General features: G+C 41.0%; 1 protein-coding gene across 1 annotated transcript in view; it reads right to left on the bottom strand.

Annotated features, from left to right (window-relative positions):
* tnn (tenascin N) overlaps nt 1–17434 on the bottom strand; it is a 55794-nt gene that overhangs the window by 27122 nt on the left and 11238 nt on the right. Inside the window, exons 2-6 of the mRNA XM_049599243.1 lie at nt 11530–11727; nt 10986–11186; nt 8849–9223; nt 2020–2153; nt 1774–1903 (exon numbers count right to left, since the gene is read on the bottom strand). Coding sequence (XP_049455200.1) covers nt 1774–1903; nt 2020–2153; nt 8849–9223; nt 10986–11186; nt 11530–11725 — 1036 coding nt within the window. The 5' untranslated portion in view covers nt 11726–11727. The remainder of the gene's footprint in view (nt 1–1773; nt 1904–2019; nt 2154–8848; nt 9224–10985; nt 11187–11529; nt 11728–17434) is intronic.

Genomic DNA, 17434 nt, shown 5'->3' with positions numbered 1-17434 from the left:
TTTCTTGGGAGGAGGCCATACAGGAATTTCCTATTTGACCATCAAGAGAATATCATAACCAAACATGATACTAGAAAATTAGTATTTTGCTCTATCAAAATAAATAAATCACGCCTTGTCTTACAATATACTGTGGATAATATCTTCACTTACATGTCAGGAAAACTGCACACTGAAGTTAAACATATTTAACACATATTTAAAACAAATACACGCACAGTACGACTCTCATTATTATTATGTTAGAGTATATTGTGAATGGTATTGAATGATTATGTAATCATTGCTCATTTTACATGAATTAATTTCATAAATTCCTTAAATACAAATATATAACTGCATAGACAGTGTAAATAATGCATCTGTATTATTGTTCTTCTGCCATTAAAGTCAAAGACATTAAATATATACACATATTTTATGCAAAAGTGTGATAACACATAACCACTGGTTTAACCTATATGTGAATCAGAGATACCATACATACCGCATCATACCCACACAGAGGTATTTGCCAAAGATTAAATTGCATTAAAAACATGAATGTAACTGCGTAAACAGATAGGTACCATTTAGGATATTAGTATAGCCAGGAGGGAAGTCAGAATTGGCAGCATATGGTGAAAAAAGACAGAACTGTACCATCAAACAAAACAAATGGTACCAAATGAAAAGCGTTAGTATTTTTTTATGGCAGCTATTGGGGTTTTCCAGAGGAGAAAGAAAAACATTCACTTAAACCCTCTTTTGAAGTAGATTATCTTTTGAAGTCGAGGACTATGTAACCAGTCTGCCGCATGCTGTGCACTCCTCACACAACCATAAGCCAGATGATGGCATGTTTTCCCATGCCCATATGGGGATGCCATGCTCTGTGAGGTTTTCCATGGCTAACCAGGCTAACCACACATTAGAGTCAAACTCAATCGCTCCCTCTGTCTGTCTGTCTCGCTCACGCCCACCCAATCCTGTCTAGTAATCTCTTTCTCCTCACATCTGTCTCTACCACATCTGTGAACAAGTCCGATTTCCATTAAACACATCCGCGGAGCCATTTCCTTGTAATTACCTTTAAATTTAATGGTTAACAAACCAGTGCTTAATGAAACACTTAGTAATAACGGGCTTCAGCTTGTTCATTGCTCTCTTGCATCGTATTTCCGCAAAAGACATTTACGGTAGATTTAAATACAGGAAAAAAATCTTCTCATGTTAACTGCAGCTGCAAGCAATTTAGCATATGTGGAACAGACTGGTCATTCATGCATAAATGTATACCTTAATCATGTGCCTGCCCACATCATAAAGTGCTATTGTTCAGATGTGCAACTATCAAATCAATATACTAATGCCAAACTTGTCTATCCTTGTGCTGTGTTCTTGCCTCTTTCCTAAAATCTAGGTACCTAATCTGCAACACCTCCTTCCTCTAAACATTTAAGAGCTTGTCGCTTAAGTGTTTTCATGCCTCATCATGCACGCACTTAGATGTGACCTCAAATGTGACTGTTTAATCCACAGAAAATCTAACTAAATCCCCCAAACCTGCAGGCCATACCTAGACTCCCTGCCGCTTGAGTCTTTAATGGGTCACATCTGCCTTTGAAACTACAACACCAACACAACACATTTAAAGGCAACATGCTGCACCCAGCCCTGCACCACTTCACCAGTAATGGTTCTTAATCTGCATCATGCTCGTTTAGTCAAAAGAAGCACACATTCCAAAGCCTCACTGTTGTTTTCAATCCTGCACCTGCAGCCTGTGCTCACCTGTGGTTGCTTCAATCTTGTCTGCTTCGCTTTGGATTTCTTTAATGACAGCGTACACCTTGACAATGTAGGTGATCCCAGGTTCCAGTCCTGTGATGAGGTAGGAGTTCTCTGTGTTGGGAACCCGGATCTAAGATACAGTGAGTTGAAGCAAAGGGTAAAACATTAAAAAATATATATCATTCCATGCTGCTTCCTTTATTTGACATTCCTACAGATTCCATCAAAGAGAAACCAAAAACCTACTTGCTCCAGAAGTCTCTCATCATCTTTGGGATTATATGTCAAAATGTAATACTCTGCTGCACGAACTGAATCCCACTCAACCAGGAGGGAGACGTCGGTCAGTTGGACCAACCGCAGACCCTGAGGGCCGAATACTGACAGAGACAGCGAGGTAGACACAGGCAGAGGAAGAGACAGAGAGAAAAGGTTTAACAGAGACACAGTAGCACATTTTAATACAATGTTCCATCTGTTTAATCAGCCCATTGACTATTTTCCTTTGTCGTTTTCTTTATGTCCTTTATTCTTCCTTAATACACTTACTTAAAGGACCAGAAAATCTATTTCCTCTGGGCCTTTTACACTTTACTTTAAGTGCCCCTATTTATCCCGTATAATCAGTATATAAAAGTATTAAATGGCAATAACACAGTTGCAAGCAGACAGAGGGACATTTTTAGTGTTTATGAATGTACAGTGCTTGTCAGCAATAAGAATGTCTCCTCTCCTCCGGGATAAATAAAGTTCTATCTTATCTTTTTTTTTTTATTATCACAACTGTGTTTTACTATATTATAATTCATTTTTTGTTGCCAGCTTCCATCTCTGGTGTCTACAGGAGGAGTTACAACTGCATTCTAATCACTGTAAACCATTTATATGTTTATATACTGATTATTTATGATACATTTCTGCTACTTACAATGACTGTATATGACCACAACATTTTCTGTCATATTTAAAAACCATTTTGGGTATCTCACATGAGAGATTTTCACACTGGTTTGTGGTAGGTTAGTCTCAGTAGGAAAAAGATGATTTAGCATCTCTGTGCACCAAGGTTTTAGCCACAATGATGTTAAATGTGGCATTATTTGATTGTGTGGTCAACACTCAATCAAATTTGAGTAAATCCTTTTTTAAATAATGAATATTAATGTTAGAATATTTAAGATTTAAAAAAACACAATTACATGGGCCTTAATGGGGAGACTGTGTCAATGTTTTTCTATATTTTGTTTGTACTACATTACTGCTGAGCAATTTTACAAGTAGTTCCATTTGTTTTTTGATATATTTCTTAACTTAAGTAATTTCATCTCAGTGCAGCGGAGATGCAGTAGGTTAACTCATAGACACTGAATAAATACTCTTATAGCTTCTGGTTGGATCAATATCATTATTTGGGAAAAGAAGAAGAAGAGGACATACTTTGTCAATCCCTGTTCTGTTGTTATGTACATGTTACATACACACATGCACAAATGGGATCTATACACGTGCATTAAATGGGGAGATGTCAGAGTGAGGCAGCTGCCCATGGACAGGTGCCCTGAGCAGTTGGGGGTTTAGAGGCTTACTCAAGGGAACCTCTGCAGTGCTCTGGAGCATGAACTGGCATCTCTCTAGCTACTGGTCCACACTCCATACCTGGAGGGGGACTTGAACCACCGACCCTTTGCTTCACAGCCAAGTCCCTATGGACTGAGCTACTGCCTTGAAAAAGCAGTGCAAACTTTTAAAAACCTAAAAAACCACAAAATGACATCAGAACCAGGAAATCATGAACCAGGAAAAAGCAATGCAGTGAGGTTTCTTTAGCACACCTGAGATGGAAACTGGAAAATATATTACTTTTCAGTGGTTTTACAAGGCCAAAGGGCTTCATCAGAGATGATGGAAAAATTACAGCAGGGGGCAAATCAGAAGGTATATTACTAGTACAATAACAAAATAGCAGCCAAAAGACAGTAGACAGCAAGTCAGCAGTGTTGGGGAGGGAGGCTTTCCACAAACAAGAAGAACTTTCTGTGGCCACGATAGAGCGAAATAAATAGATGGTAGATGGTGGTACATTTCGAGAAGCACACACAAACGTAAGCATATTTCAAGGGGAAGAAAGTGAGATGGGTGGTGAAGGAGGCCACCATAACTTTGGCAGGGAAGGAATTCACATCAGGTTCATATGCCGTTCCACAAGGCAAAGTCAGGAAGCTTAATGTTTTTTTCTCAAATGTAGCAATCCTTTTCCATGCAGTAGCAGTTAATATCCCCCTGTTGCTACTCTAGGCACGACTATCAACAATCTTTACCCTCGAATAATATCTCAGAACAGCTGGGGTGAATAAATTAACATATTAAGATGGGAAAAAGTGGAAACATATAGTGATTTGTGTCTTCTCTGAGGAAAATATGACTGAAATAACAAGTTTGGACTGCTTAAAAGGGCTGTAAATCTGCAAAGAGTGAGCACAAAGGAAATATCAGTGTTAATGTTGTTCAGGACAAATGAAATGGGAATCAAATGGTAGTTAGCTTCTATTTTTTGCTCCTCTGTGTCTTATTATTTTACCCATGTGTTTTATAAATATTTTAAAATGGGAAAGATGAATCAAGTCTCTGAGACATTTCACTTACTGTACACACAGAACTTGAAGAAGAAGCCAAATACGGTTTTGAGTTGAGGACAATTCTCAAAAGGTACATTATGTTGAACATAATCTCAGACATTTTTGAGACAGTCAAAAGAGCTACCATAAGAACACTAAATCCACAGCATCTGCATTGTGTTATTAGAGCTCTAAAGAGGTTACTGTATTCATTTTTAAAAATCTCACCAGCTTTATAACGAGATTATCTCATTAAATGTGGCTGCTGAACTTTCCAATTTTTTTTCTACTCTAATCTGATGGATAGACAAAGGTTCAGGCTATAAAAATATTATCACTGTTAAAGCATCACTGATTCTCTGAACCCTCATGGTGTCTGCCTTTGATAATGGAGATAAAAAATAATATTGAAGCTGTATCAACATTAATGGCGAGGAATGTACAGTATATCTAAAGCCGTATTTCAAGAGTCATGTCATCACGCAGGGAGCAGATTGACATCCATCATCCAGGTGCTGAAATGGAAAGTAGCCACATAAAACAAAGAAATGTCTCCTCTTCTCTTGGTGCTTATTACCACAACTATTACTAACACCTAAAAACAACACTATGTATTTTTTTTCTAACCTCCCACTTTCCCTTCCTCCCTGACTTTTCCTCTGACACGGTGCCACTATTGATGTTGGACTCTATTCAACAGCACCTACACACGAAGCCGCAGATCTGTCTCTCGCTATGCTCTGCCTCTGCAGAGCAAAACACAGCTTGAAGAAACTAAATCACCATCAAGGGTTTGACATAGCTGACCTGCAACTGTGAAGACTGTGGTTCAGGACCTGAAATTGGTTGTGGAGCTTCTTTTGGTGGATCCATGCGCAGCAAACGTTACAAAAAACCCTGCTTTAAAGTATGAGCTCTGTACTCTGGGTTAAATGTAGAGGAAGAAATGCCATAGACAAGTACGGCCAGGGGTTGCCGTCTATAGAATATTATTTTAAAGCTCCTTCTGCAGGCCAAGAGACGAGCACTTTGAAAAAGCTAAATTCTGTGCCGTTCACCTGCAGCTGAATCTTCAAGATAACCTTAGAAATAACTGTCAGAGTATGAACTCAGTGTATTAAACTGTTCATGCCTGGCTGCTGCTGCTCACCTTTCTGCTCGCCTGGCCTTAAATTGCCATAAAATGCAATTTTATACCCTGCTCCTGAGGCAGTACAGTAATAGTGGTTTGGTGAGCAGTGCATTTAGAAGGAAAGGTGATGACTCTTCAGGTGGGTCAAAGCCAAATGGAGCCCCACAAGACTGATGGGTGTTCTTATATTCCTGTGGTATTACAGTATGTGACCTGATGTCATTTGTTGTCCAGAGGCGATAGCTGTCAGTGGTCATAGGGTCATCCTGCCGAAAAGGCCCCATCAGCTGCTCTATCTGAAATAACTGTTGGAGAGATGCTTTGAATTCCCCAGAAGTAGGTCACTGTGGCCATCATCACTGCCATACCTTTAGGTTCAGACGTATGTCAATGGATTGACCATGTATTGCAAATAGTTAGGAGTCAAATTTGGTAGAAATGATTTTGAAAGTGTTACTGGTGCAGTAGGTACACTGGGTTTGTCTTCCACATTGCAAACTACTTGCTCAGCTCAGATACTTTATCGAACCTTTTATCTCTCTGTGTTCACGTGTAAATATATGAACAGTAAACCTAATTGGATTAAATAAGGGCTTTTACAGAATACAAAGCACAGGTGGAAAAAATATTATGAATGATAGCTGAATTCCATTTAGCTACTTAAGCCTCAGTGTCCTCATATTGTGCATGCTAGCTGACTGTCACACTATCATTTCTTACTGGGGCACTTCAATAGAACAAAACCACCATTAATGTTAATAGTAACACTTGTGCTTTTCCTACTGTTAAAGGTCAAAATATCTGATGTACAAAAAGTTAATGAGCCATAGATGCTGCAGCATGAATCAAACAGCTGATAGCAGATAAGCTGGTACAAGTACGAATTGATTTCTCTGAGCTCTAAGAATTTATTCAGTAAGAACCTAAGAGTTTTTTTTACTAAATGATATGAAAAAGAAATGTATATGAAAGTGAACAAGCCAAGTGTTATGTTTTTAATGGCCCCAGAGCTCCTTGTAGCATCTGTGTTTTCCATGAGATGGCAGTTAACATTAACAGCTTAATGTCATCAGAGCTGTAGAGGTGACAAAATAAAAAGTTGAAACGTAAAATCTTAATTCTCATGAGAAACATAGATGAACCTAAATCAAGCAGAGGTCATAAAAAGATATTACGCTGTTCCCCAGATATATAATTCACCCATAAAAAGATCAGTGGAATATGCTTGCTCAGACACCGTTCATCACACATCAGAAATGTTACTGTTAGCTACGATAAAAACATAACTTATATGAATGATGTATGTCTGCAAGGATAAAAAAGACTGGAAAATATGCTGGTGTTTTTTGTTCTTTATGAATTGCTTACCAAAATTGTCAGACTACTTGGCCATGAAAGCCAACAACAATGCAGATTTAATGTTGATCCACTTTAAGGTCTGGTCATGCACGAATATTTCAGAGTAAACGGAGAGCCCAAAACGGATGAAGCTAGCTTATGAGCTGTGTTAAACCTCTCACTTTTAATTAACCCATCATTTTCTGAGCCCACGCTGTTGTATTTGCTGAGGTTTGCTTTTATTTATGAGACAGAAATCAACAATAAATATCTGTCTTTTTAAGTGTGAACCTATTGTCTCATTATGACAGAGCTAATCAGCTAGATGCCCCCATTTTCCAGGGACAGTCCCTGTTTTTGGTGGCCTGTCCCTATCTGGAGCTGTCCCCAGAAATGTCCCTGTATTTAACTGCAGGGCTGCAGACTCTCATTCATTGACTGTGACTCATGTAATTGACACTTTTCACATGTTGCACACTTTATTTTCAGTCTTTCTCTGACCGGGAATGTTGGTAGGCTATTAGTTGCTGTAGAACAAGCAGGCCAACTCAAAACTTTTTATTAAGTAAAACTATTAATAGGACTTGGAAAGAGTTAAAGTCCAAGTCCTGAGTCAGGAGAGGTAGGCCTATTATCAGCACAATGTACCTAAATTTACTTTTGCTAAAGATGGAACTTTTTATTCTCATAAATGCTGCTTGATTGTTATATTTTGTGCTCGATAGGCTGCAATCCTTTCAGACTTTCATCCTATTTTAGGCTGATTTTGTGGATTTTGAGCGAACCGTTGCCTGGGGCACGTTGTGTAGTAACGATACTCGTTACCTAGAAAGCTTGGAAGGAGATATATGTTTCTTCCCTGTTCCAAACCAAACTCAGACCCTGAAACGTGTAAGGTTAGCTAGCTAGCTACTGAAGATATAGCCTACTGAATGTACACACATGCTACTTTTGCTTTTTAATGATTATAACACTGAATAAAGGCCTACCCTGCTGTACAGGAACCAGTGAAGGGAAGCAGGGAAACTGTGCAGATATTCAACCAGCAGTGTGTCCTCGCAGTGTGTGCAGATGAGCGGTGCTTGGCTTCTCCCAAAGCTCCCTGCCCGTCCAGCAGTGGAGGTCCAGTAGCTGGCAGGACGGGAGGTAGCTAAACATTGCTTATCTTCACACACTGCGATGACACACAGCTGGTTGAATATCATTAAAGATTCCCTTTATATTCATTGTCTTCTGTCTAAATCAACAATAATATGGTGGTTCACTTTGACACTGACATCTTTAGGTTGTAGTTTGGCTTTAGCTTCGAACTATCTTAACCTTTTTAACCTATTTTTGCTGCTGTTTGACATCCTTGTGATATCCTTCACACACACATTGCAGACCCCTCTGTCTGCCTTTCTCAGAATGTGCATTTTTGTTGTACAATAAATGTAATAATATTTCTCATGGGAGTGCAGTTAGTTACAGTGTTGGGGCCATGCTAGCTCCAACAGCTTGGCGAACCATCACAAAGGTGTGGGGCTTAGTCTTTTTTTAATTTCATACATAATAACATTGGTTATTTTAATGATATTCATGTCTGAAATCAAGTCACTTCATGCTAACCATAAATTAATTCGGTTAACAGTTAGCTAACAGTTAGCTAACTCGCAATTAGCTAACTGAGCGTTAACTCTGCTTATCTTGTGCCTTTAATAGCATTAAATCTTTATTATTTAAAATACTTGGGGGAGTAAATTGCACAATACACATAGAATATGGGATAACTATTAACAGAGTGGGGATATATTGTGAACATTAACTGGTGCTAGCATATTCACTTATTGCTAGCATATCAGCCGTTAGCTCCCGTTACACGCTAACGTTTGCTAACATAAACTAATGTTAGCTTAACTCTCAGCCTCTATTACCGCCTATTTCACCAGTTACTGTGCTTACAGTGAAAACAAATTCAGAGTTCGTGTTTTAAACAATCTGAATAACTTACCTAATGAACAGTCTTCGCCATAAAAGCCTTCTTCACAGATGCACTGGCCATCCACACACTGGCCGTTACCCACGCAGTCATTCGGACACTTCTGGATGCTGCAGTCCTCACCGGCGAAGTGCGGGAAACACACGCACTTTCCATCCACGCATTGTCCCTTGTCGTTGCAGTTGTCTGGACACAGGAGCTGGCTGCAGTCCTCCCCTGTGTAGCCCTGGTGGCACACACACTTTCCATCCACGCACCGGCCGTTGTCATTGCACTCATCTGGGCAGGAGGACACTGAGCAGTCTGGGCCTTCCCAACCTGGGTTACACAGGCAGCTGCAGGTGTCCTGCTGGTAGGTACCATGGCCACTACAGCTTGTGTCCACACCTGGAGACAGAGAAGGGGTTATTTATAGATTTAAATTATTTATAGGTATAAAGTATTTGTTTTTTTTTACTTGCAAATATCCTCACTTACTCTTTAATGATTCTATTCTTTTTATTTGCATACTGTTTTATGTGGGTGTAGATTTCAGGGGGGACACAGGGGACACATTCCCCTCAATATTTACATGTGCATTTGTCCCCCTCAATGAAATATGAAAGGAGTAGAGGTCTTTCACTGTGACAAAATTAAACACACTTACAGTTAATGCATAAAAGGCACACCATTTTAAAAAAAATTTATTTAAATTTAATTTCACCATTCATTCATCTTCTAACCGCTTCATCCTCTTGGGGGTCACGGGGGGGCTGGAGCCTATCCCAGCTACATCGGGTACACCCTGGACAGGTCCCCAGACTATCGCAGGGCTGACACATAGAGACAAACAACCATTCACACTCACATTCACACCTACGGACAATTTAGAGTCACCAATTAACCTAGTCCCCAATTGTGGGGACTAGGTTAATTGTGTGGGAGGAAGCCGGAGTGCCCGGAGAGAACCCACGCTAACACGGGGAGAACATGCAAACTCCACACAGAAGGGCTCCCACACCCGGGATCGAACCGGCAACCCTCTTGCTGTGAGGCGAGAGTGCTAACCACCACACCACCATGCCGCCCCTTTAATTTCACCAGAATGCAGGAAATTAAGTGTGAGACCCTGTGTCTTTATATGAGGACATCACATTTTGGGTTTACTTGACCTTATACTCGTCTAAGTTAATAGACCTGTTGTCCTCATTTCTGGACACTTTTTTGTGCCATCTAGTGGTAATAAGAGCACAATACACTAATCCTACAGCTAGTCTCGCTCGCCAGACCTTTCTCAAGAAAAGAAAGGTCTGGCTGGGCCGACTCTCACTTTGAGATTGGAGAAAAAACACCCCGGCTGCTTGTATTTCTTTCAACCAATCACAATCGTTCTGGGCGGTGCCACAGCAACGGTGCGCTTGCAAAAATATTGCTGGGGGGGAAACAGGTTTTGGTGTAACACGCCCACAAAAATATCGCCTACAGGACGCAAACCATGGCAGAAAAATGGCTACATCCCCACAAGATCAAACACCGCAAAAGTTAGTAAAGGACGTGTTGAAAACAGTTGAAAACAGCTACACAACCAGAGGTGGTAGGGCGGGACTTCAGCGGGTGGCTCGTTCCGCCCAATGAGAGGCTGATCTATGCAGCGAACTTCGGCCCACTCAGACTAATAGACCTGTTGTCCTCATTCATGGACACTTTTGTGTGCCATCTAGTGGTAGTAAGAGCACAATACACTAATCCATTAAAAACAAGATGGCAGCCATCTCTGCCAAGTCCGTCTATAGCTGATCCCCACACAAAAATGGACAAGGTTAAAAACCAATTGACCAATTTTAGAAACAGTAGCAAGCTAAGACACTGTTAATTAATAAGCACTTGTTTGAGGACATTGGAATTTTATTATTGTCTTGTCTGAGGACACTGAGACTTTATAATTGTTGACAATGTTTCGTTTTTTATACTTATCAGGTCCTACTGACTTTATAATAAATAAATCATAAAAAATATACTGTTTTCAGGATGTAAAATGCAGCTTCCTCCCTACTGCAAACTCCTCTCTCCACTTGTTTACCCGAAGGATATTGGGTCAAGAGTTGACTTCCCACTTCAGCTGCTACACGATATTATTGACTGTATTATATTGTGTTGTGGCACAGCTCACCTGCAGCCCCATGGCCTCCACAGCATCCCTGAGTACACTGGGTCTTTAGGTAGTTGACCTCCTCCTCCAGCCCATTGACCCTGTACAAGAGTGACTTGAAGCTCTCTGAGTCCTCACAGTCGCACTTTGGTGTCTGCAGCTTGATGTTGTGTCTGAAGATGATGTCATTCTCTTCATTTGTAGTAGTCTCTGTCTGCAGACCTACAGAGCAGGACAAAAATTCAACTGTTTCATTCCTCACACACAATGATGCTGTAAATGTTGTACAATATTTATTGCCAGGTGAAAAATCTAAATAAGCATTACATACTACCCGAAAAATTAAGCAGCCAAAATGATACCAAAAAACTATTCACGCCAAACTACATTCATCTACTACAGTAATCTTTGCAATGCACACTAAATCTATTATATATCTTTGTGGTGAAAAACACAAAAACAGTTCTTTTTTTCCCACTCTCACGTCATGTCTCACTCTCACTCATATCTCTTTTGTAGTTATTCTCCATTGCATTCTCTCTAGTTTTCTTCTTTTGTTTATTACCGGTTTCATCCTGGTCTGACAGGCGCTCAAGTTTACAACTGGAGCTCCCTGGGATGTCAATTTTATAGACGTGGCTGAAGGTGACTCCCTGCTCTGGGGCTGAGGGGTCTTGGTGAGTGGTGGCGAAGCTGAAGTTTGACACAATGCAGAGTAGAACAAGTAGGCACAGGGCCCTCCACAGGAGTCTCGTGGTCATGGCTAGAGGTCAAGATAAGAGCAGATATTTGTTCATTTTTGATTCTTTACACTTTCTGAGAAATCTAACTATAGAATGCAAATGATTATGTGTGTCTAAAAACACCATTGGACAGCATTTGTGAGCATGCAGAGCGCTGACTGTAAGGTAACCTTTAAAACTGTGACTACTCAATGAAAGTAGGGATTGGGCCCCTCCAAAACTATAATAATTGCAATGTGAAATAGTAAAAAGGACAGCAGGGTAGTTTATGGTTTGTGCAGCAGTTATTGTTACAGAATAGCAAACAAAAACACAAATTACCATAATAATAATTACTTTTGTAACAAAACTGTGGTAGGAGGTAAACAAAGCTTGGCAAGAAAACCCTGCTCACCTTATAAGCATATTGAATTGCCTTACACAACAGAAATATCAATAGGATCAAGCCTAAGCTCCTCACAGCTGGCTCCAATTCAACTCCAAGACTGTCAGAGTGGTATGAGATAATTCATCGTATGAAAGTGAAATGTATATTCCATCAGTGGTGCCAGGGTTAAGGTTAGCCCATGCCCATGGCCCCAGATACAATTGCTGTAGAGATTGGATCTTTGGCATGAACTATGTGTAACGGGCTACCGAATCTGTAGATGTTTGTCGACACGGCTGACTGGACCTGAGTCTCGGAGTTAAAAGAGGGTCACGTTTGTACTTTCCAGTCACTGTTTAATAGAGAGCTGAGGACAGAAACACTATCTAGACAATAAGTTACATTACAGTCAGTGGGGCACGCTGCTGTATATTTAATCTCAGGAAACCTGAACCATTATGTCACTGTGGTGTGTGTGCGTGTGTCTGTGTGTGTGTGTGTGTGTGTGTGTGTGTGTGTGTGTGTGTGTGTCTGTGTGCTATGCCCTCATTCCACAGTATGGCAGCAGAAACCGAGCAGTCATCACTTTGCCAGAGATCCTTTTGCTCTAAACCATAAATTGTGCTCAGTCAGGCGTTTGAAAACTTCTGAAACTTGTCCTTTGTGATGATGTCATTGTGTTTTAATGATAGTGATGTCATGTGAACTTAAAACCTCGTAACAGCGAGCGGCTTGCCCGGGAAGCAAAATTACATGCTTTCAAAAATAGCAGGGCTGTTTTAACCTTCAGTCTTTTTTGGACTTTGGTCTGAATTTAACATTCTGGTGTAAAAGTTTGAATTGCGGTAGAAGAAACTTCTGATCTGTGCTGAGCTTGTGTGGTCTATGGAAACACATACCCTCTAATAGAGTGAATGAAAAGAAAGCTCAGTAATAAAATGTTGCGGGCCCTGCTGTGATGCTCGACAGCTGGAAGACTGCACAGCAATATACAGTAGCATACATGCTTAAATAAATATATTGGATTTGTTTGAAATCGTACAGGGCCATTCAGTGGAATATGCATGCTCTGCAAAACCCCGAAGTTGTTACAGTCCTGCACACGCTGTATATAACCATAGAAGACAGACAGAAAAGGCAGGCAGGAAAATGGTATCCCCTGCATCTGCAAGACTTTTGTCTTATTCAGTGTAAACTGGTGGGGTAGGGTTTACAGAGGATGGTCCAAAAAAGAGAAAATATCCAGTGAGCGGCAGTTCTCTAGGTGAAAATGCTTTGTTGATGTCAGAGGTCAAAAGAGAATGGCCAGACTGGTTCAAGATGATAGAAAGGCAACAGTAACTCAAATAACCACTTGTTACAACCAAGGTCTGCAGAAGCCCATCAACACGTCCAACCTTGAAGCAGATGGGCTACAGCAGCAGAAGACCACACCAGGTGCCACTCCTGTCAGCTAACAACAGGAAGCTGAGGCTACAGTTCACACGGGCTCACCAAAACTGGACAATAGAAGATTGGAAAAATGTTGCCTGGTCTGATGAGTCTGGATTTCTGCTGCGACATTCAGATGGTAGGGTCAGAATTTGGTGTAAACAACATGAAAGCATGGATCCATCCTGCCTTGTATCAACGGTTCAGGCTGGTGCTGGTGGTGTAATGGTGTGGGGGAGATTTTCTTGGCACACTTTGGGCCCCTTAGTACCAACTGAGCATGGTTTAAACACCACTACCTGAGTATTGTTGCTGACCGTGTCCATCCCTTTATGACCACAGTGTACCCATCTTCTGATGGCTACTTCCAGCAGGATAACGCACCATGTCACAAAGCTCAGATCATCTCAAACTGGTTTCTTGAACATGACAATGAGTTCACTATACTCCAGTGGCCTCCACAGTCACCAGATCTCAATCCAATAGAGCACCTTTGGAATGTGGTGGAACAGGAGATTCACATCATGGATGTGCAACCGACAAATCTCATCATGTCAATATGGACCAAAATCTCTGAGGAATGTTTCCAGCAACTTGTGAATCTATGCCACAAAGAATTAAGGCAGTTCAGCAAGGTGTACCTAATAAAGTGGCTGGTGAGTGCAAAACCCAATAAACATAGTTTCTAAAAAAAATAATAGGAAAATGTTATATATGTTAAATAAAAAATAGTACTTTTGTAATTTTGTAAATTTATACTGATGTTTGCTAACAAGATGCAACTTTGAGGAGTTTAAATCGACATTTGCTTGTCGAGCATCAAAGACTAAAACAGATGGAAAAGAAGAAAATGTGCAGAGAGAGAGAAACAGATCCTAAAAATCCCCACTGGACACTGTGTGAGCATTTGCCAGAACATTAAAATGTCAACAAGTAGGTCTAAAACCTGCCAATCCTCCACTGACACCATTATCAGATTAACAGAGATTCAGAGTAAGTGAGATTACCTGATCTTTTGAGTATGCAAAGATTTTTTCTCAATTGCCAAGATGGAAATCTACTGCAAGTACTCAATTTGACACAATTTGTTTTCAGTAAAATAAACCTTGTCCTTCTTCTGATGATTTACACAGGTTGTAACTCAAGAAGTTCAGTGATTTAAAAGTCTCCAGCCCTTTAAATAGACGTGTAATTACCATGACCTGTTTCTAACTTGTCCAAACTCAATATAGCTGACCCTGTTTGGTTATTTTAGCTGTCTGTTTGATGCTGCTGGTCAAAAGCTTGAGGTCGGAGACTGGTGCCTGTGCGAGAAATCCAAACTATGACATCACTGGGAAATTGCTTTTTTGACCCTATGTGGTAGCCAAAACTTTATTGGGTGTTTAATCAACGGCCAAGTCTTTGGAGGGCAAACCAGAGAGGAGGTAAAATAGACATCAAGAGAAGGAGATGGAGAGAGACAAACGGAAAGGAAGGGAAATAGAGATGAAAGAAAGATTAAGTGAGTGTGAGAGAGCGAATAGGTGAAGGGAGGAAGTGATGGAGAGAGTGTGTTTGAGTCAGTGACAGTTTAGCAGTTAGCTGCATTATAGACCATACACTATAGCCATGTGGAATGGCACTGAGCGCTGGCGCACAGAGACGCTTAACAAGCATGTTTATAGCTCTCTGTCAAGGTTTTTATTTGATGCTTGCCATTTTCAGGCCCTTTCCTTATTTCTCTTGGAGGAGATAGCACTGTGACCTTCCAAGCATAGCAGAGGGCCGCGACTGAGCACTGAGAATGTCCCCGTATAGGAAAGAGAGGCAGATGGAGGGATTAATGGAGAGAGGAAATGGGGAATAGAGAGGGAAGTGGTGCAGTCACATTTGAGAGTTACAACCAGAGAGATGGATTGATGGATATATGATTGGGTAGAAGAAGGTTGGATGGATATATAAATCAGTAAATGGGTAGAAGGATGGGGGCCAATTGAATGGGTTCATATATGGATGCATAAATGAATGGATTAATGAATGAAAATATTGATGAATGTGAGGGAGATGGATGAATGAATAGTTGAATGGTGGGATGTATATATGGATAAATACAGATGGGTGCATTACAGGGAGGGATGATAGATAGAATGAGGTATATCCTCTGGTATAGCATGCATTGTATAGGCTACTTAATATTAAAGGAATACTTCACCCCCATAAATGACCATTTTGATATCAGTTCCTCATCTCATGTTATGTTGAATTCATGAGGGAAACATATTTTTCGTATGCATCAAGGTAACGTAGAATCCAAAAATTGAGACAATGCTTGATGAATTTGAATAAAAAGGGTCCACATTTAAAGCCATAGTTGGTAATGTTGGAGAGCTAGCAAGATTTGAAAGCGGCACCTCCTCTAAGCTCCACCCCCTGCTCCTCCTCCCGTCAGTGCTCCGTCCAAAGCCATGAGCCCAGACATGCCTGAACGCGCATCCTGCAGTCAGCAGAGCAGAGGAGAGCCGAGTAAAATAACAAATCCCCTCAAAGCAAACAAATAATTACCTGTCCAACAGAAAGACAGCAACCTCTGCATCACTTTTCAGGCCCTTCAGCTCCCTCAGTTGTCTCCACTGTTCAAAAGCTGGACTGCTGTTGATGTCTGGTTTGTCCTCTCACTTTATCCAAAGCCTTTTTCGTCGCAGCCTTTTCTGCCTCTGACTTTCCTTTCTCAGCCTGTTTAGCAGGGCGAGCCATTACAAGTAACACTGGAAGTGATACTTTTGGCTGCATTTTCTCTGCCATTGTTCAGCAAACTCCTGCTTACTCAGTATTTCTGCTGAGGAGTGTGCTGAATATTTCCGGCAACAGTGACACATGATGAGTGCACGCAGTGAGGAGGGAGGGAGGGACGGAGGGGGGTTCAGGCAATACGAGACATGAAGGCATCTGATTGACAAAAACAGTAATTTTACCTTGCTGAATGCGGTAGCTGCAAGTATACAGCTGCCTCGATCAGTTAGTTTGTTTTTGTCATAGTGCCACTTTGGGGTTTTGGAGTTTTAGTTTGGATTAAGCAAAGTCACACAATAACACTAAAAACCTCATTGGGCGAAGCAGGAGTAGACCAGCAGCTCCTGTGTTCAGCAAGATAGAGATCTAACCCCCCAATTCCAACCCCTGATGCTGAGTGCCGGATGCGGAGGCAGTGGGTCCAATTTTTATAGTCTTTGGTATGACCCAGCCGGGGATCGAACCCACGACCTCCCAGTCTCAGGGCAGACACTCTACCGCTAGGCCACTGAGCTGGTAAAGAATAACCTCAGCAGATGGTAGTGGGACAGTGAAATGACAGTAAAGATTAGGTACCACTGAATGATATACTAGATGTATGGAGCATTAATTGGATATTGTGACACATAGCAAAGGTTTTTTACTCATTATTGTGAAAACAGAAGCCATTCACTGGATATTCTCCAATGGACCGCTAACACAAAGATGCTGAGCTCAGGTTTGGCGTCCATCACATTCATGATGTAAAAGCAGTTCACTGTCATTAGTCACCCTGAATCAACATGCATAAGCAGGATAAAGCGGGAAAACAGAATCACTTCAGTCCGGTGGATGCTCTCACTTCAGCACATGGCCCGACCAGATAGCATTTCAACCTGGCGTCCAAACCCTTCTCAAGTAAAATTCAACATGTCCATAAACACAGTTAAAAATTCCTTCCTGACAATAACTTCTCTATGTCAAAGCAGAGCTATGTCAATGGGCCTGTAAAATGCTAGTTCACTACCTGGGATGTGTTCACTCTTTTATATGGGAGAAAAGAGGTGCGTGGGACTTTGCCCATGTGTGTACAGTATGTGTGTGAAACTTGTCATTTATAGCTTACGGAGGCGAGGGGGGATTACCTCCACATGTAGCAACAGCAATTTAATGACCTA

This window comes from Epinephelus fuscoguttatus, linkage group LG15 (genome assembly GCF_011397635.1).
Source record: "Epinephelus fuscoguttatus linkage group LG15, E.fuscoguttatus.final_Chr_v1".
Taxonomy (NCBI): Eukaryota; Metazoa; Chordata; class Actinopteri; order Perciformes; family Serranidae; genus Epinephelus; species Epinephelus fuscoguttatus.
The sequence above is the reverse complement of the archived record's forward strand: the minus strand, read 5'-3'. Positions and strand labels throughout refer to the sequence as shown.